At 36.1% G+C, this 21,732-nt stretch overlaps 1 protein-coding gene, 2 long non-coding RNA genes and 1 pseudogene across 3 annotated transcripts in view; 3 read left to right on the forward strand and 1 right to left on the reverse strand.

The window, feature by feature from the left end:
- On the forward strand, positions 1 to 16,708 carry LOC127938579 (DNA helicase MCM9-like; annotated as a pseudogene).
- On the reverse strand, positions 5,406 to 6,848 carry LOC127938249 (uncharacterized). Its single transcript, XR_008148652.1, has 3 exons — positions 6,721 to 6,848; positions 6,476 to 6,581; positions 5,406 to 5,629 (listed from the first exon to the last, which is right to left on the reverse strand). It is a non-coding gene; the product is annotated as an uncharacterized LOC127938249 (long non-coding RNA).
- Positions 8,600 to 10,000, forward strand: LOC127938248 (uncharacterized). Its single transcript, XR_008148651.1, has 3 exons — positions 8,600 to 8,793; positions 8,883 to 8,981; positions 9,275 to 10,000. It is a non-coding gene; the product is annotated as an uncharacterized LOC127938248 (long non-coding RNA).
- Positions 16,709 to 17,457: 749 nt separating the features above from the next.
- The window catches only part of LOC127938407 (centrosomal protein of 85 kDa-like), a 64,836-nt gene continuing 60,561 nt past the window's right edge, over positions 17,458 to 21,732 (forward strand). The window contains exon 1 of the mRNA XM_052535003.1: positions 17,458 to 17,548. Within this exon, the coding sequence (XP_052390963.1) occupies positions 17,533 to 17,548 (16 nt within the window). The 5' untranslated portion in view covers positions 17,458 to 17,532. The remainder of the gene's footprint in view (positions 17,549 to 21,732) is intronic.

A 21,732-nucleotide genomic window follows, 5' to 3' on the forward strand; every position in this document is an offset into this window, starting at 1 on the left:
ATGACCTTATTTGAGTGTTTTGATGCATTCCCCAGCCAGGTGCTGCTTATATTTGACAATGCCCTGCACAGAGTGGCCCAGATCATATCTCAGTCTTCTTCCTCACCGCAGGAGAGTTTCAAACTCAAGCACAATCTGCATGTTTGTATATCAGGTAAGCAAGTATAAGAACATCCACTCTTTTACAATGACACCTGTATCAGGACTCAACAGCCAGGATTTTATACAGTTTCTTTGTGTGTTTGTGCAACTTTCTGAACAACCTGAACCAACAACCAATAACATAAGTTTGGTGAGTTTTAGAAAAAAAACTGTTGTGAAATTATCTTTTCTGTTAAAGAAAAATACGTACAATACAATTACATCTTTCATTAACATGATTACATTTATATATATATATATATATATATATAAAACCTATAAAATTGTCTTAATATTGTGTTAACAATTATTAAATAATTAATATATAATAACTATATGATAATACTTTATGTAATGATTAAAGTTGTTTATAAAACTTATATTTTATTCTTAACATTTCTCTGTAAACTCTCAATTAATCTCATTAAGTAATTTTCAAAGCATGATTACATGATTGTTCCCTTAAATAAAACGTTATTATAGTGGATATCAAAGTATGTACATATTTAAAAATGTAAACGTTAAATTAAAAAAAATATTTTTTTTACTGACATTTTATATATTTCATCTATTGTATATATTCAGATAAATTAAGCATAATGACATTACCGTATTAGAGACAATCAGTGTTACCAACTTCACAATAATACTGTATGTATACTCCAGGGCATCTAGATTAAATGCTATAAATATTACAGCTGTAGCAAATTAAACTGTTAGGCCTGTTTATGCAGACAGTAAACAGTTCTTCTTTTGGCAATATGACATGTAACTCCCAGTGATCAGAAGTGGCTTGTATATGGTTGACTGTTCTCTTTGTGTAACTGGAAGATCTGTGCTGCTATAAAGCTGCAGAGTGCCTCTGACTGCTTGTTTCATTTGCTCATGAAGGCTTGCAGCCTATTAGTTTGTCAATGCAACGTAGAGGCTGTTTCTCTCTACAGGCAATTAGACCCCAGCACACCGTGGCAGACAGCTCGCTTGTCTGCCGTGAAACGTTATCTGTTATCATGGTCGCTTCCTCTGATCTAGTGTCGTATAACCTGCTGGATATGCTGATGTGTTTTTCTCTGTAACAACAGTCTCGTTACGCATCGGGATGCTGGCTCGCTGTGAGAGGGATCTGGAGAGAGATCAGATGAAGCTTTGAGTAGCTGGTCAGGTCTGAGTGCAAACACTGCATGATGTAACAACAAGATGAGCAACGGCTCTGCGGGAAGGGTATTGATCCGCATCTAGAGAGAGAGAGAGGACGTCTCATGTGAGAGAGGTCAGACAGACACATGAGCTGTCAGAGGAATGAACCGCTGAACGAGGCTCTAGAGGAATATGTCATGTAAATTCTGTCAGTATTTACTGATCAGACTATTCATTTACATTCAGACTGGTGCTTGGTGGCAACTAAAAATAAAATGTTTTTGCATGTTGTAAGAAAGTCAAAATTAAATATAAAGATGAAAATTTAAATAAATGCAATGTTAGCAATGTGGCCTAGGAAACTAATTGAAATTACTAAATGGAAATAAATAAAAACTTAAAACTGAACAAAAACATTAATTAAAACAAAAGACTTAAATCTAAAAATAAGGACAGCAATAATAAAAATGACAACGACTGCACATAAAAAAATTACCAAACATTTGAAAATATGAAAATAAATGCCATTTTAAAATATTATTAGTAATAATAATTAGTACTATTATTAGTAGTAATTATAACAACTACAAAAAAAATTAGTAATTATAACTATTAATAAATATTATTAGTAAAAACTATTTTTTGCCTGAAAATAAAATATTAGTACAAACTATTATTTGAATTAATTGCCAATTAATTAGCAATTTTATAACTAACATTATTAAACCCTAAAATTACTAAAATGGTCATAAATAAAAGTAAAATTAAAAATTAATTAAAACTAAATACTAATATAATATATTACAGCAATAATAAGAAATGACAACAACACATAAAATGACAAAAAAAAACAAAAACAAAACAAGACAATAAATGCTATTTTAAAATATTAGTAAAAACTATAAATAATAATATTTTAAAATAGCATTTTGTTTTGTGTGTGTGTGTGTGTGTGTGTGTGTGTGTATACATACTAAATACTAATATGAGCATTCAGGTTATATACAGAGACCTTACGTGGACTTCTCTTGGCGAGTTTGTAAGCAACTACATAGCAATGCACACTGAAATTGTTTGAAACAATCACATTGCAATATCATGGCATCACGTTGCTGACTTTTGTATGGGCAAGGAGCACCACTCATGTTAATGAACCCATGTAAATATTGTCCATCTCTAGATGGATGTAGCCAAGACTTTGACTGCTGTGTGTCAGGGAGTGTGTCAGCAATAATCAGCTGACTGACCTTTCCTGTTCCCTGGATGTTTTATCCCATTTGTGGACAAAGGAGAGATATAAATAGCCTGAGTGCAGACTCCACTCATAGATCCAGCGTGCTGTGAATATGAAAGGGGTCTGAAAATAGGACACATAGCCATAAAAAGCTCACAGAGCGTTGGCCTTATCACGATGAACAAGCACATCATGTGTCTGGATGCTTTCATGCTTTGGTGAAGGTCATTAGTCATTAATATTGTGCATCCAGGTGGTGTCTCTCAGCAAACCTGGTGGGTAAAATCATCTGTTGTCTTCCTGAAGAGGTGTGACATGCCTGTATTATAAAGAAAGACATTCAGTAAAGGTCAGGCTGGGTGGTTTAGCTGAAATATTGCCATCTTTTAGCTTTTTATATTCTATTTTTTTAGAATATCAAAGGAGCATTTCAACTGAATAATTGTTGGCAAGTAGATTAAACATGTTAAATACTATACAAATCTAGTTAAAAATCATTGAGGCATGTTTTCCTCTGTTTTTAATTAAACATAAAATATATAATTTTCATTTACATTAAAATATGTGCATATATGCAGCAATATTTCCCCACATATACTTCTGTTAAAAGGTTTGGGGTACTTTTTAATGCTTTTAAAATTAGTTTCTTATGATCTAAAATTCAGTAAAAACTGTAATGTTGTAAAATATTATTAAAATATTAATAATTTAATTTTAATATTAAAATGTAATTTATTCCAGTCATGGAAATGTTGAAAACAGTTTTGCTGTTTAATATTTTTGTTAAAATCATGTTTTTCTGGATTCTTAAATGAAAGTTTAAAATAACACCATTTATTTATTTTTATTTTTTTGTAAAAATGTAAGTCTTTACTCTCAATTTTGATAAATTTAATGTATCCCTGCTTAATAAAAGAATTTGCTTCCAAAAAAAAAAAAAAAAAATCTGAACCAACAATTTTAAACATTATTTATTTTTATCACTATTTCTTTTTACATGTAGGTAAAATATTATGGTAACACTTTACAGTAATGTTCCATTAGTTAATGTTAGTTCTTGTATTAACTAATATTGCTTAACAATTGCAATACATTTGTTACAGTATTTTTACAATATTTATTAACTTAAGTTAATAAAAATACAAATGATCAGTTAGTTAATGCCAGCTCAGGCCCATTAAACAATATTAATAGACAACTTTTAATTTAAATAATGCATTAGTAAATTAGAAAATTAACATCAACTAAGATTAATAAATGGATTAGAAGGGTTTTTTTCTCATTGCTAGTTCACGTTTACAAATATATTTAGCTAATTGAAAAGAAAATTAACCTTATTGTAACGTGTTACCAGCATTATTTTACTCGCATGTAAATAAAAATTGTAATGGATGAAAATGCATTTTTCAGTGATTATATATACGAGTTCAAACTTGAATACGGTTTGTGCTTCAGATGTTTAAATCAGAGAGACTGTTCCATTTAAAAATAGCCATTTCTAGCAATGGAAATCTTTCAGGAATTTTGTGTTTCGTCCGTCACTAATCTGCTTATCTAAAAACAGCAGACTGACGTAGAGAGGAAGAGTATGAAGATTGTTTTAGATGACATGTAGGCTGAGAGGAGAGGCTTGTGTTTGATCCCTGAGGTATGTGGGATGGATCGTATTGCATTGTGGTGAAGCCAAGTGCTTTTCTCTCGTGTCCTGTAGGAGATGATTGCCGTCTCCTGTAATTACACGCTCTTCATCTGTAGCCACGCAGACGTGACTCATCACACTTTATAGAAAACCCATTTTCTCCGCAGCCACTGCAGTCTATGTCTGTGGTTAGAGGGGAAAGAAAAACTGAGGGCCGTTTTATTGCCTAAGTAGCTTTGACATTTTTGATTGTTCTTTCTTTTATGTTTTTCTTTGATGCAACCATGCCAGGGCAGGTCATATTCAAATATTGAACGTGCTCCGATTAAAATTATTATGCAAGAAAGTGCAAGAGACTGTAACTCTGCTTTTGAACTTTTCATGAATGAATATGCAGCGCCATCTAGCAGTAAGAGACCATAACGTCCCAAACCAGAGTCCTAGAAGTCTGTGGTATAAATAACACTGACACCTAGTGTTTAATATAACTCCAATCAAGTACATTTCTTTTTGTCCTTGTTACACATTTGCAGGTTTACCTATGTGTCCCGAGCTGACCAGAGATCACATTCCTCAAGCTAGAGATGTTGGCCACTTCCTGTCCGTTACGGGCACGGTCATCCGCACCAGTGTGGCCAAAGTGTTGGAGTATGAGAGAGACTACATGTGCAATAAATGCAGGCACGTGTTCTCCATGCAGGCTTCTTTTGAGCAGTTTTACGCGTTCACTCCACCCACCAGCTGCCCTAATGAGGATGGCTGTAATTCTTTCAAATTCACCTGCCCCTCCAGCCGCCTGCAAGGGCTACCAGGAGATCAAAATCCAAGAGCAGCCGAGATGTTGTTGTTTATTCACAGGAACCTGAAGCATCTTGGTACTAAAGAAATAGTTCAGTTCAGATTTTTTTTTTTTTTTCAAGAGGGAGTTTGGCAGATTACGACTTTGAAACTCACAAAGCGCTGGCCCTTATGCAAGGGTGTAGAATTTAGTAGGGACACTATAGGGATAGACATAGTTTTGAATTGGGAAAAATGCAACGCTCAGTGTGGTCACTCTATGGAACGAAGCCCCGCCTTCTAAATCAAAGGATAGTCGGTAGTCAGCGCATCACTGCAGCTGCCGTTAGAAGTCCCGGTTGCTATGAAAACAGTCAGTGTAGGGTCATACTGCCCCTCTGGGTTAGTAGCTGCTAGGATGGTGGTCCTTGTGTCCAGTTTGCACACCATTCTACAAAAGAGGAACTTGGGACATTTAATGTGAAGCACACAAGCTTTTGGTTAATAAAAAAATAAATAAATGCACAGATTTTTTCTGTGAATTTTGAATTCATCGATGCAGCACAGGCCTCCATCAGAGAGAACGAGGGCTCCAGCCTCCAGGTGCCACTCTCCAGAGTCCTTGACCGCCGCCACTGTCAGACCTGACCAGCATCACAATCGTGCAAACTATGATGCAACGGCACAGAACTGAATAGTGCCTAGTATGTGTCAAAAATAGTATGTATAAGTAGAAATCTGAAGAGGACTGCAAACTGCACAGGGAGCAAGTGTACAACAATACTTAACTTCATAGGACATGGACAAAAAAAAATTACCCATTAGACACTGCACACTGAATTTTCTGCAGCCATTACTACAGTCTTACTACATGTCCTTCAAAACCATTCATATATGCAGGTTTTCGTACTATTACTATTTCGTACTATTTATGTAATGCGTCTTTAATGAATAGATATTTCAAAGTAAAATTTACTTGAAATAAAAAGCTTCAGTAATATTATAAATGTCTTAACCATCACATTTGACCAATTTAATATAATCATTTAAATGTATTTACTAAAGTATATTAGCTCTGGTTTACATTTTGAATGTGCATTCAGAAATTCTGCATACGGTGTACACTACAAATACCACACATGTAAAGGGATAGTTTGCCCAAAAATTCATATTTTCTCATCATTTGCTGACCCTCAAGTTGTTCTAAACCCATATGAGTTTCTTTCCTCCGTTGAAGACAAAAGAAGATATCTTTAAGAATGTTGGTAAAAAACATTTGCTGGTAGCCACTGATTTCCATAGTAAGGAAAAAATACCATGGAAGTCAATGGTTAATGTCATCTGTTTGGAAAATAAAACATTCTTTAAAATATCTTCTTTTGTCTTCAACAGAAGAAAGAAAATCATGAGGGGGGTGAGCAAATGACGACAGCAGTTTTATTTTTGGTGAGCTATACCTTAAGCAAAGTATTATGCTATTAAGTAAAGTATGCTTATTGTAAATGTTAATGAGATGGTGATGTGAGGTTCAGAAGAATGTGTGGGACCTGCATTAGTAGATCTGATTCCGGCGGTGAGCACAGAGCGTGACGTACTCCAAAAACTGTGACTTCCCAGTGCCTGGATCGCCCAAGAGCAACAGATGAGACTCTCCTAAACAGAGCGCATACTTTGATTCAGAGCTATTCCCATCTATTCACGAGAGCAATACACTTTTCAAGCACACCTCTGAACTTTGTTTCATGGAAGTCTGAATGTCAGACTGCCCATTACGTGGAATGTGAACCCATACCTCTCACCTTGGTTCCAGACGCATCTATTCTCTGTACCCCACCTGCCAAAACCATAGCAACAGCCAGCTTGACGACGTACATGCCGAACACCTGAGGGCAAAGACTCATCAAGATCTCATTCCTGCCTTCAGAATGTCAAGAGAAAGAGAGAGGGAAAGAACGGTCGGTAACTGAGTAGGTTACTATGGTGTTCTGAAATGTTGCTGGGTGGCTGTTAAGGTACTCTAAACAGTTGCTAGTCCATTACTACATGGTTCCCTACATTTTTCCCCACTTTTTAAAAAAAAATTAACCATGTTAAAATCATACATTTGACTATTTAGAAAAGTAATAAAACACTTTTGTTAAAAAAGCCACATGATTTGAAGTATTATTCATGCTCTCAGCACAAACGATACAGAATGAGTTCCATGCCTAAGTTTTATACTTGCAGTTAGGGATTTGTTCAAACCCCTAACCCTATAACCCTATGAGCAACAGTAGCCTAATAGTGATAGTGTGCCTCAGAAAACACCATTGTCAACAGATCACAATATGTTTCACGCTCCTAATCTACTGAACTTCCTCCACAGGGACCATAACTGAGTTTGGATAGCAATAAGAAAAAGAGAAATCTTTTAAATGCTGAGAAGACATTGTATTAAAAACCTTGTATTGTTTATTTGCACTACTAGACTGGGTTTCCCAGATTCTATATTTTAAAAAGACACCAACCAGCAATGGGGTCATGTTGGTGGTGACCGTCCCAGAAATCTTCAAACTCCTTCTGAATGTCTTCTAGCACCAGTGTTGTGGTGGATTGCTCATTATTGACCTTGACATAGTTTGTTTCAGCACAATCGCCACATCACAGTGGCAATACAGAAACATCGGCTTCCAGCGCTGACACACAACTCCATACACTGTGATGTCATCGCCTGCGAGAACCACATGACACAGCAGGGGTTCAGATAAAAAATCGGCAGCTGGCAGCAGGAAGTGGCTGCCATTGACAGCCGGAAGGCAGTAACTGACAGCTGGAAGGCAGTAACTGGCAGCCGGATGGTAGGCGGGACCTGCCATTCGGTGGGAGCCAATCAGTATCGACCAACGTGGGCGCAACCAATCAGATATAACTGCACCCAAACGCTTCAGTAATGGTTGCAATTGATCAAACGGTAAGTTCAGAAATTGGTCATCGGAGTAATTAATGTTTTTTTGCGTTGTAAGTTTGATTTTAATTGTTATCTTGGTGAACGACTTGGTAGACTTGGTGCCTACTTTGGTCTAATTGTTCAATGAAATCTAATTAGTGGTAGCAACGTTGTTTGTGTACCTTGTTAGGGGCCTACCATTAACTTCAAATTACGTTTGACGTACCATTAAATATTAACGTTTGTTAGCGTGTTAACAGTCTATTGAATAATATAAAAGAATGTTGTTTGACTGGAATGATAGAAGATAAATTTGCAACACTAACCATATATTTTTGCATGTTAAGTCTTTCAGGAGATTGTGTGATATACATTAACTTAAGAGTTCTTTTTTTGCACTATTGAGGTGTTTTCTCTAATACTATGCACGTGCAGAACTGTTCTGTGTACCAGTTGAAGTTGTAAGCATGTGAATGCAAAACAATTTTTTTATTTTATTTTATTTTTTTATTATCTATACAAAATATAATGGACCGGTTCATAATTCCTTATAACTTTTAGGTCTAGTTTCACAGACAGGGCTTGGATTAAGCCAGGATTAGGCTGTAGTTAAATTTAGAACATTGAAGTAGCTTTTGTAAACCATGCATTTAGAAAAAAAAAAAAAAAAACATTACTGATGTGCATCTTGAGACAAAACCATGGCACTGACACCTTTTTTTTTTTGTAATACCCAATAGTTGCCACATGCTGTCCTGTTGGAAATTCTTCTTTACGTGATCCTGGAGGAGGGTGATGCTACATTACTAAGTCCGTCTTTGGTTTGTTCCAAATTCAGAAGTCTGCTGTACTGTATACAGACTCCTTTCGAAAGAGGGCACAATCCAGCTGGCTTGACGGAGTATCTTCTTTTACATATTTGATTAGAGGTTTAAAAAGGTGCCATAACATTACATTTCTCAGTTGCCATGTCTGAATGTTTATCTTTGTAATAATGCTGTTTTCATGCTCCTAATCTCAATATACAGGTGGAACAAAATGGAGAACAAGTCTAAGCCATGTCAGGAATTCAACAAAATGTACACCCTGCAGACACTGCGACGAGGTTTACAACAACTGCTTACCAGGTGTGCAAATTATGCATGAAAATGTAATCACTGCTATGTACATGATGACAAGATGCAATGGGAATAATCATTAATATGGCTGTGCATGCATGTCTACTGTTAATAAAGCAATTTAGGTATTAATGTCACCATTTTCTTATGAATAATAAAATGCAGCAGCTAGAGTTCTTCCTAGAATCAGGAAGTATGACCGGATTAGCCCAGTTCTGTAAACCCTGTACTGGCTACCTATCAAACATCGTATAGATATTAACATCTTCAATTATATTAATCTGTTTCTTTCTTATTCGAAGGTCACTGCAGTCACCCGGATCGAGTACGTATCCAGACCAGATGGTGGATCGCACCTAGAAAGGACCTCTACACCCCTGAAAGACAGCGGCGCCCCAGATACAGATCCCCTGTAAAGACCTTGTTTTTTCTCCATTTTGTCACCGGTGGAGTTTTGGTTCCTTGTCGCCTCTGGCTTGCTTCGTTGTGGTCACTTCATTTACAGTGATATCATTGACATGATTGCAAATGATTCCACAGATACTATTTAAACTGAACCGAGCTGAAGGATGACATCACTGAATTGAATGATAAACTGACTACAAACTGAGTTTACTAATGTCCTTCTGCATTATTGACTGACACACTATTTTCCTATTTAATACTGTAAAGTTTCTTTGCTTTGATCTTGCAAGAGGAAAATGAGGAGAGATGCACATCCACCCTGGGTTTTACAGTGATTGGTGCAAGATGCTGGAGAAGTATCTCTGTATACCTCATCAGTTCTGATCTAAGAGTCTTGAAAATACCACCGGATTGTTGTTAGTGATTCTGATTGATATTTTAGTCTGCTTGCTTACTGGATATATTTTATACGGTTTACATTGTAAAGCACTGACTTTGACAACTTACTAACCCAGTTACAAATTTAACAGCTACTTTATACTATATATATATATGTAGTTGTTTCTTGAAATACTACAAATATAACCGCAAATTATGATTTTAAATAAAGGTCTCTGAGACTTCTCTCTTTTCAGTCATTTGTGTATATAGCCTATAATAAATATACAACATACACCCAGTAAGTGCCACTCTCGTATATAAATATAAATTGTTTTATTTCACACAAACAATGATACATGCATGCATAAACATTCAGCTGGAAATTAACGTTTAGCAAAATGATCTTATTTCTTTGTTTATATTTGATCAATATTTTAAATCAAATAATATACAATACTGACATTTATACTTATTTAAAAAAGTATTAAACATAATCATAAGTGTATATAATTATTTATTTGTCTTGTTGCCTGTCATGAGAAATCGAGTCCGCCCGAGAAATCGAGTCCGCTTAGGACCCCGAGTGATCCCATTGGCTCAACGAACATTTAATGGGTATTATTTTTTAGCGCCTGATTACAATTCCTGCTAAATCGCGTTTTTATTTTTGTCGTTTGAACTTTGCTATAATGACCATTTATGTACTTTAAATTACATGTTTCATAGGCTAGTATATAGCCGACGAGCTATATGTTGTGAAATCAAACATTTCTCGTTTTTTTTTTTTTTGTTACTCGCGTATCAGTATAGCATACAGCTTACTCGGTGTGTGTGTGAATTTATATTGTTAATCTAAATGATATAATATCGCAATTGCTTGTGCAGAACCGTGTTATTGTTGTATTATATACAAATATATTATTATTTTATGTAAAACGAATGTCATATTAATTTTACATGAAAATGTAAAAGCAGCCTCCTCCAATTTCCGGGTATTAGCGACAGCTGCCATCCGGTTTTATTGGCAGCCACTTCCTGCTGCCAGTGACAGCCACTTCCTGCTGACAGCTGCCGATTTTTCGCTGAACCCCCTCTCACATGACAGCATCGTACAAGGGGAAAAGAAACATGATGCTGCCCTGAGGAATGTTACAATTATTATATCAGTAGAAAAAGAACACACACACTGTGATTAAAAATTTACGGAGCCCCGCACATGACATGCAGGAAAAAATAGTGGGCTAAAACGTGGGTACGATCTATTTATTTTTTCTTGCATGTCATGTGCGGGGCTCCGAACATAATTTGATGTTTTTTGAAATATAATTAAAATACATTTGAATTTAAATTAAGAAAAATTCTACAACATTCTACAACAAATGTTATTTGGTCTCTATTTTCATCAGAACTCAGCATTTACCTGATTTGCAGCTGTCCACAAGATCATCCTCCAGGATGATGAGCATCGAGGGTTACTGCCCACCGACAGTTTCTGTAACCTGTTGAAACGTCAAATTCTCTAAAACTGTTAGTCAAGCTTAAAGGGATAGTTCACCCCAAAATAAAAATTATACACCATCCTAGGTGTATATATCTTTCTTTTTTCAGATGAATCCAATCGGAGTTATATTAAAAATGTACTTCGATTTTCCAAGCTATTTAATGGTAGTCCAAAAAAAGTTAAATAAAGCGCATCCATTCATAATAAAATGTGCCTCACACGGCTCTGAGGGATATTTTAGATATTTATATCTTTATTATTTTTATTAAAATATGGATATTTTGAACAATTTCCATATTCAAAACATAATAACATAATCTGAATATATATTTGTAAATCTAATAATTAAAAACTATATATTTGGATTTACATAGCATTTTTATTTATGTAATTCTATAAAATAAATAATGTAATTATTAATATTATTACAAATAAATAATTTTTTATTGAAATCCTTGTGTATTTTAGATATAGTTTTTCTATATTATTTTACATAATATATTATCTGGAAAAAAATTGACTTTCTACAAAAATGTTATTTTATTATTATTTATTTTTTAATTTATTTATTTGTTATTTTCTTAAGTGATGCCACTTTGATAGGAAACCCTGTCTCCTCGAGGGCTGGATCACCCCTCATTGGCTAAGGATCTTTTCGATACTGACTAAGTTAATGGTTGAAGTCTTACCATTTATTGCATATTTATAAAATATTCATCTTAATGTCTCTCCCTTTCTCTCAGTTCTCTTCCTTTGTGTTTTTCCCCCAGGAGCGCCAAATGATTCTTCATGTTTATGGGAGTATGGAGAAGATGAGGGCCTATTTCTGCCTGATCAAGACTCTTAAGTGTATGACACAGGAAGTGAACACTATCCTCATCAGCTGCAGAGACAGAGTGACAGCTGTAACGCCGCCCCTGGACGACCATCCGTATGCTGGAGAGTCTCAGCTGTCTCTCTGAGGGTCAGATACTCACATACAGCATAATATCTGAACTTCCTCCCTTTGCTTTTCCACAGAATTTCAGTTGTTATTTGCTAAAAGCATCTGTAAAAACTGATGCCCATCTGACGTCTCTCTTAGTGTTTCAGCTCATGCCAGGCTGATGTTCAGAGAGACAGTGTTGTTGTGGTGTCTGTTATGGAGTGCTCCATGCAGGTTTGTTTATTACTACTCCATCAACCGGAAGCTATGTTCAATTGCTGAGAACTGGATGAGCATGTTTTTATGTTTGCCTCTGGGGGGCGCCCTACTTGGAAATGTGAATGCTCTGGACACCTCGTTTCCTGATGACCCCTGTGAAGAGTATAAAACACAGTGTGAGATTGTGCTTGAGAAGCTGGGATTGACTGATATCCTACACAAAGAACTGCAAAGACTTTCAAGGTAAAACTAAAATTATAATTTAAAATTACACTTTATTATATTTGAAAGTAATAGTGTGTGTGTGTGTGTGTGTGTGTGTGTGTGTGTGTGTGTGTGAATCTATGCATAAGAAAGACATGTATTTTTAAATACAAAAAATACAAAATAAAATGTATTAATGTGTAATATTATTTAATATGTTGTGTGTGTGCATATATATGTATATATATGTATATATATATGTATATGTATATAAATATATGTATATATATATATATATATATATATATATATATATGTATATATATATATACGGTGTGTGTGTTTGTCTGTATAGTGTGTGTGTGTAGTAGTATTTTATATAATAATATAAATAGTTAATTTTATTTCAGTAATATTTATTTTATGCTCATATCTTTTGATTATTAACATGAATCAAAATATAGTCAAAAACAAAAGTTAATTTATTAATATTAATATAAATGCTTTAATATATGCATTATAATGTTAAATAATAAAATAGAACAATATATATACAATGGTAGACCCAAAGTTACGCCCTTGTATATATATATATATATATATATATATATATATATATATATATATATATTGCCTAAAATTCATCTGATCCCTCCTAAGAACAGCTTTTGTGTTCCTCGTTAGGCTAAAGAACAGAAGACTGGATTCCGAACCACGTAGTGACCACACTAGTGATTGTCCAAATAGTCAGAATCACAGTAATGTTAAGATGACCACTGATTCAGACACTAGTCTGGACTGGTTCCAGTTCTTATCCAGCTCGACTTGTACCGGCTCCGTGGTCCACACCTTCCCCATCATTACTTCCACACAGACGCCACCACGACACTGGCCACGACGGTGTTGCCTAGCAACAGCCGTTCCTTACGCCACAAGGTTTCTGTGTGGGAGAAGGATGAGGATTAATCTGCGGTTGAGGCTGTGGTGGAGAGGGGCTCCAAAAAGCTCAGAGCCAAACGGCTGAAAGAGATGAAAGCATCCCTCCTGCTGAACGAGGAAAGAGTTTTGGGAGAGACAGGCGACGATTTAGAGAAGATGTTCTCCCACATTACACCCAAGACAGGGAAGAAACCGTCAAAAAGGAAAAACACAGCCATCAGTCCCCTGTCATAGACCAGGAGGCAGATTCCAGAGCTTTCAGGATTTATGAAGCAAACTCACAGACTTCACATTCAAGCCCAGAGAGAGAATGACTCACGCCGATCAGTCAGTTGCGAAATCATGTGCCTACAACCTACTGTACATCAGATACCAGAAACACAGGGCAAAAGAGGGAATCATTCAATTTATATCATCCAGCAGAGGGCAGCAGAGCTCCTAAAACACTCCGGCTAGGAAGACACAATAAAACCAAAGAAGTTTCCTCTGAGGTCTTGAATGATGAGAGCACAGCTCAGAAAGGGACGCCTGAGGACACCGAACATCAACAACAGCTGTTGTCCAGACTGAACAGCCTCTCTACGGGTGAGAAGAATGGCTGCACTAATAATCACACACAATCCACACAAAGGACAGACCACCCAAAGGTGAAGGTGGCCAAACATTCCAGATTCTCTTTTACCGTCTCATCTGAGGAAAAGACCGGAAATGAAATAATCCCAGCTACACAAATGATCATAAACGGCAGTACAAGCAAAGTGCCAACGAACCTGCTTCCTGAAGAGCAGGAGAACACAAGCACACAGATTAGAAAAAATTTAACCACAGAGGCAAAGACCAACAGACAAGAAGACTCTGGAGAGAGCGCTACAAAGAAGAGGAGATGTTTTGAATTGGGCTCGTGAGGACTCCTCAAAGGTGTTTCACTGTTCAGCTCATCTATCATAGACGATGAAGATCTAGACGCTGACTGGAACTGGTTTGTTGAGTGTGTTAGAAGTGTATGTATTTATTTTATTTATTTTTTTTAAATTGAAATGCAGTTTGGTGTGTCAAACAGATTCGGATGTCACAGTAAATAGTCTCTATATCAATTATATTGTTTTCTCAGTAATAATTATGTTTGTTTTAAAAAAAGTTTTTAGCAGTTTATCAACACAAAAATAAAGCAAGATCATAAAAACAATTGAACTGGATAATTTTGTTCTTTATTTTTTTAAAATGATAAAGAAATCACTTATTTTGCTAAATGTACTCGAACTTATGATCAGAACTGTATATTAAGAGCACCCAATTTTACACTTTTATAGCATTCTGTCCACTTACACTGGTGAATAAAGTTTTTAACCTAAACCTGAAGTTTAATTTTACAAGACAATTTTTCATTCTCCTTCGGAGAATTAAAATCAAACATAACGTTTTGGCTGCTGCTCATTTAAGATTTCTATAATTAAATCACCTCTGTTATGATTGCATTGCCACTGTTTCTGCTGAATACCAGATAGGTTGTAAACAGCTGGGCGGTGGTTTTGACCTCACGACCATGATGATTTATGAAAGACCCTTTTTTGCAGCTTATTTTTGTAAATGGTCTGGGTGGAATAGGGAGCCCTACATTTACCTTGTTTTGTTTCAGAAAAGCAAGCACAATCCTTTTCCCACTTTAAGTAAACAACCAATTCTAAACATACAGCAAAACTGTGCAAGATAATCAGACCAGTTAACTTAACAGTGAATATTTGAACATTGACATGCAGTGATTTGCTGTTCAACAATAGTTGTATTCAGCCAACAAATAGAAAACCAGGCTAAATGTGTCTTTCAACCCATGAAACGACAAATAACCATTAAAACGGATGGTTTGATGCTTATTGGATGCTGTAAGAGATGTTTTCAGGTTTGAACAATTCATCTCTTGAGAGCAACGAATGATACCATGGTGAAGAGATGTTGTCTGTCGTCATGGTGAAGGATTGCGTTCCAATGGGAGTTTAGGGATGAAGGTACTGCATTCGGTGATAGTAGGAACATACAAGATCTCCTACCGTCCCCAAGGTCAAAATCATGGATTAAGGCCATTAAGTCAAGTACATTTTACTTGTTTGTCATTCAAACCTCTTGAAAAGCAAGAAATTGCTGTTTTATAAGGAAATGAATCATCGTTTTAGGCTCTATTATTCTACTGCTGTGTGTGAGAGTGTATAGTGTTTGTAATAATGCTGTATTTCTTAAAATAAGGACGTGCTTTTATTGATGCTTATGTTAATATGTGACTATAAGCTTCTGTTTAGTCTTGAAGCGGTTATTTCCAATAACTGAATGAGCTGCTAGTGAAGCTGCTAACCTTCTGTTGGAGAGGGTCAAGGTCTGTACAGCTTTAGTATTTCTCTCTGAGGAGAACTGCGGTAAAGAGAGGCTGAAGGTAAGATGAGACACTAATGGATCCAAAACTTCCTGCAGATGGATCACTGGCCTCATCAATAATAAAGAATTATTGATTTAATGTCTCTGAATGTGCCACCAAGGATACCCAAACTCACCATTACATCATTCATTTGGCATCTTGGTGTTTTAGAGGATCGAATTCTGGACTTTGGCCATTTTAAAGATTTTTTGCTGCGAATATGGATAGATAGATGGATGGATGGATGGATGGATTTTTTTTATATATATGTAACTAAACGAGGGATTTTCCTTTTAGGCCTGAGCTAGAACACACTTCTTTTAAGGTAAGGAGGGAAATCTTTGAGTAACAGTCATTTATACTGCAAGCTGTAATTCTGTAAAGAATAATAAGTGGTTTGGTTCAGGTAATACAGGCGGCATGATCTTCTTCTGTTGCACATGATCATGTGACTAGGACAGAGCTGAACATGTTACAGTTAGGGGTGTAGCTAGATTACATAAACCCAGAGGTGCAATATGAATGCTGTTTTTGCAAGTCTTCACCTGGAACGCTTCAGGGGAAAAAACAACAATCACTGCAAATGGCAGGTTTATGCCATGAAGCAATCGCTATTCTGCTTTAGAAAAAGCAATAGTTAGCACTATTTCTGTGATAAATATAATATATGTTTTTGACACGATAGGCGTGCATTTGTCACATTAAATGAGAGTAAAGTTGGGCAACACATCCTCCTACGGTCAGCCATCGCCTGTTAACTGGAAAGAAATTTGCTGATCAAGAAACACTGACTCACACAGAATGTTTGTGAAATTTGCAACATCTTCTGGATTTCTCAACAGTGTTTGGAACATTTACCTCATTAATGAAAGTTCTGTTATTAGTAACTAACAGCAAAAGTTTTCAAGAATCATTATAAAGCGTACAGCATCAAAAAATATCTTTTTTTTTTTTTTTTTTTTTTAATTGGTCACTTTGAACTGCTATTGGTTGCCAAGAGCTGTGAAGCGATTCTTGAAAAAGATCCTCATTTGTTTTCTAGTGAAGGGAAATCAAATGGGGTTGAACACAATAAGATTGGGAAAATGTATACAATGCATTCAAGTTCTCTTTTAGTGCCAGATAATTTACTTTGTGTGGCAAATGTTCTGGAAGAGAATCTGCTTTAGTTCCACAAACACTTCATAAAGGTCCCTCTGACCTAGACAGGTATTGATCTTTGACTATGGTTTCTAGCATAGCTGTTGAGACTGGACGCCTCCTGCTGTGATGTGTTTAACAAGAGTCCCACTAGAGTCCCTCTAAAAAAAAATATACAGAAGTCCTGACCTTAGCAGTTCAAACAGGAGGAAATGGGCATCAAACAAAGACCAATATTTTTTTCACAGGTAATTCAGGGAAGCATCAAAACCTAAGAACCAAATGAACGTGAGTTTTAAAAACCACATTTAAACCATGTTTATTCAAAAGTGTCTGTGATGCGTTTCATGTGATCTCATTGGCCGACTGAGTTCCCCACAAGGTAACGTACGCTTAGCAAACACCACTTCCTCCCGCTACTTCTGCATAATGTGCATTTCCCATGTCGACCAACAACTGTAAGTTTTGCACTTGTACAACTATATTTCTCTTTATAATTTAACTGTGTAAGTTTCTCCTTTCCAGGCCTAGTAATATGGGGCATTGCTATTTGTGTTGGCACTTGATCTGATTTAAATTTTAAAAGGCTTTGTGACACTTAGAAATGAATGCTGTATGTTTGTAGATAAAGATTTTATTAAAAGAATGAGAGTTCAAGAATCATGTTGTGTGGAATATGTGATTGGTTGATGCATATTTCACATTGAATTCTGCTTAAAATGTGTATTTTTAAGAAGCAAAGACCTCTGTTTTGATCGTCCAGGTATTGTAAGCAGGAAATTGAATATATAAAGCAATTATATTTTAAATATGAAATGTACATTACACCATATTGACCAGTCATACTATGGCCTGGCTGGAGGCTGGTCCAGTTTCTGTGGACAGCATATGCATGTGTAGTTCCACTGTGTTCAAATGCAGCCGCTGGTTTCCTGGCAGCGAGACAGGAAGTGGGGACTGGGTGCAGATAACATGCTCAAAAACACTGATTCTTGATGCCCTGGTTTGTACGTCCCACTCGCTCCAAACCTCAGGGAATTATTCATGCGGTTCTCTCTCAAACCAGCCCCCTATCTGTGGCAAAATACAGGAGTGAAATTGTCAACACTGGTGGCATGGTGAACAGGTCTCTCTCGGTCCTCTGAGAGGAAATGTGTTGTTTGGGTCGAGTAGAAACAGCCTTCATTCAACTCCAAGAGGGTCAAAGACCTTTGTTCTGTAAAAACATGATTGGTGGTTAGAAAAAAAAAAATGAGACCGATGTTTATGGAAAATATTGTAGAAATATTATCTCACTCTGCACCAGTGTTGATTTTAATCGGTGCCAGTTGACTGTATTATTGTATTGTTTCAAGTAACATATTTTCCACAAATGCTCTTGACATGGACCATTTATCTACAAAATGATTTTTTTATTAGCATTTTCTGAATAAATTTAAGTAGAGCATTCTCTTGCAAAACTCGCCTGTTAGTGTGATGTAACGAAGGTGTTCTGAGTATGTTAATGTCTTTCTACGTGGTTGCATATCTGGTTGCTGAAAGACCTGTTTTTCTAATGCTCAAGTGTTTCTAGGTGGTTGTCAGAGCATTGATTTGTGGTTGCTAAGGTGTTCTAGGTGGCTGGTAGGCCCAAGCTAAGAGCCCACAATGCTATGGTTTTCTATGTCAGTGTCAGGGTGTTGCTGTGTGATTGCTAGGTTGTTCTGGAAGGTTACCAGGGGGTTCCTTACTGGCCCAAGTTAAGAATCCACAATGCTATGGCCATGTTGGCATGACATTGATGCAGTATGTGGTTGCTAAGGTGTTCAATGGTGTTATGTTAGCATGTTGCTATGTGGTTGTCAGGGTGCTCTGGGTGGTTGTTAAGGTCCTGGGTGGTTTTATACTAGTTGCGTGAAGATCAAACAATGCTAGGGTTTTCTAGGTGGTTGGCAGGGCGTTGTTGCTAAAGTATTTAATGTTTTGTGTATGTTAGTATGCTACTATTCAAATACCTTCAAATCTCTATTTGTCTCTAGAGGTGTCTTTACACAGTTGAGTAACAGCTGCACTGCGCCTGCTCAAAATTTAGTGTAAAGATGTAATATTGCATCAGTGCCAGACTAAATTATGCCTGCTTGAACCCCAGACAGCAAGCAGTTTTAGCCCAGAACCGGCCCACATCTGGCCCGCGTGAAATCAATGCGGGCCAGATGTGGGCTGTATCTGGGCTGAAACTGCTTGCTGTCTGGGACCCACCTTAGTCCCCAGTATCAAACTATACAGTGGTAATTGTTGTGTTAGCCACAGCATGAAATGGTCTTTGGAAAGATGCTTACTTCAGAAGTGCTTCTGTGCCACCTGTGCCACCTGCAGTGTAAATTTGGCACAGAATGTTTAGGTCCCACCTTTAGTGTAAGTATATCTTTTTTAAACCATAAGTCAGATCACTCATGCCTAATTTAAACTGCAAAGGTGGCACAGAAGCTCTTCTGTCTTTACACAGACTGATTAATCCTGCTCAGAGTTGGTATACATTCATTTACACAGATAACAAATACAAATCTGTTCTTTGATACCCGGGACTGAAATGGGTCAGAGCAGGTTTAAATTTAGTCTGGCTTTTATATAGCATTATGTCTTTAGTTGACATATTCCAAATTTACACGGCAAAGGTGGCACAGAGGCATTTCTGAAGTTGCATTTTAGGTGTATTTACACATACTGTTTAATGCTGCTTACAGGTGACATAAATATATTTGATATAAAGGCTGAGATGAGTCAGAGCAGGCATAATTTAGTCTGTTTTTTTATGTGATATTATGTCTTTACACAGAATTTTGAGCAGGCACAGAGCAGCCTTAATTCGACTGTGTAAAAATGCCTCTAGTAAATTAATAGCACAACTCTCCTCAATAAACTGCATGAGCTGAGCTATCTTTCATGTCTGTAGCACAACAGCCCTGGACAAGTTGTGTGCTGAAGTTTGATGAGCGGTATAATGATGCTTGCCTTAGCAGAGATTTGTTGAGTGCATTTAGGCACTACCACACACCATAGAAGTTCACAGTGGAGTGTGAGAGCTCTTTGTGTTGTGAAGTGCTGCTCTGTGAATGGAGTGAGTGGGCAGAACTGTGGTTTAGAGCTTCTGTTGTTTTGGAGACAGGCCTCAGTGTCATCCAGTACCAGGACTCTGTATAGTCTGCAGGAATGTCTGCTCTGTGTCTTTCTTCACTTCCTCAATATGGTTTCCATATACACAGGTAGCTGTTTAGCAAGTCCCAGCACGTAGCAGAAGCCTTTTTCAAAGTGCAGTCTTAGCCTCAGAGAACACGCCATTATTATTTACTTACTCTTTTGTTCCAAACTTGTATGACTTACTTTCTTCAATAGTGCACAAAAGAAGGATTCTAAGGAATGTTACTGTTGATGTACAGTTGCAATGAATGTGGGTGGAAGCTTTCAAGCCTCAGAAAAAATTTATTTCGTGAACTTCTGAATTAGATTTTTTATTTTTTTTATGAATCGGTTGATCCAATTCACAAAACCAGTCTAAAAGATTTGTTCACCTATCAGAATGATTTTGTAATGAGTCACTGAAGTGGAAGATTATCAACATTTATTAACTTTTTCAATCACACAAAGCTATTTTATTTTATTTGAGTATATAATGAATACATTTTAGGGTGAACTGTTCCTTTAAGAAACTTTACATTTTAAATGAAGTGTAAGTCAAGTCCTTCCCTTGCTGACAGGACTGCTTTGTCAAATTGGTGACTTGTAACTGTATGCATAATAAATCTGATGAACTAGCCTTGAGAAGAGGAAATTATTCAGCTATTGTGATTGTATGTTTTGGAAAAGGCTTTTTAAAACTGATTTGAGCTTTATCCCTTTTATCTTTAAAAATATATATATTTTATTCAGCTGCTGTAGAATATGTATGTTTGCTACCATTAGGTGGTTGGTGGGACATTGCTAAGCAATTAAGCACCAACATTTTGAATAATAATAATAATAGAAGTATAAGGAATAGTAAAACTTTGAAAAGCACCACTAATTTTTTTTGAACATTTAAAACATGTTAATTGACAGTGTTGTCTATGAGGCCATTGCAGTTGAATGCATGTTCATAATTGTGAGATCATAGGCAATTTAATCAGGATAATACACTGTTAACTATTTTCTTGTATTTTTACAGTACAGTACTGGCAGCACGGTTGCCAGCAAGTTACTGTATTGTGATTTACTGTATTGTAATTCAATTTACAGTACACAAGGCCAGTACTGTAATTGTACAAAACAGTATTTTACTGTATTTTTACAACATTTTCTCATTTTAGTCTGCTTCTGCTGTAATTAATACGGTATTGTACTGCAATATCTATATTGATTCATTACTGCTAAATATTACTATAATTTTCAAAATAATTACTAATAATGTTAATATTATGATTATAATATGTAGTTATTTCAGTATATAAATATATAGGAAGTAATATTATAATTATACTTCAGAATACCTGTCCAAATCAAAAGACAACCCAAACAATGTTCTTGTCAAAAATGTTTTATTCAATCAATTAAAACTATTACAACCATTTCATTTAAAACCATTGAATGTTCAGTGCATCAGCACATTCACAGATATTAATGGCTTTTA

This window comes from Carassius gibelio, chromosome A20 (genome assembly GCF_023724105.1).
Source record: "Carassius gibelio isolate Cgi1373 ecotype wild population from Czech Republic chromosome A20, carGib1.2-hapl.c, whole genome shotgun sequence".
Classification (NCBI taxonomy): Eukaryota; Metazoa; Chordata; class Actinopteri; order Cypriniformes; family Cyprinidae; genus Carassius; species Carassius gibelio.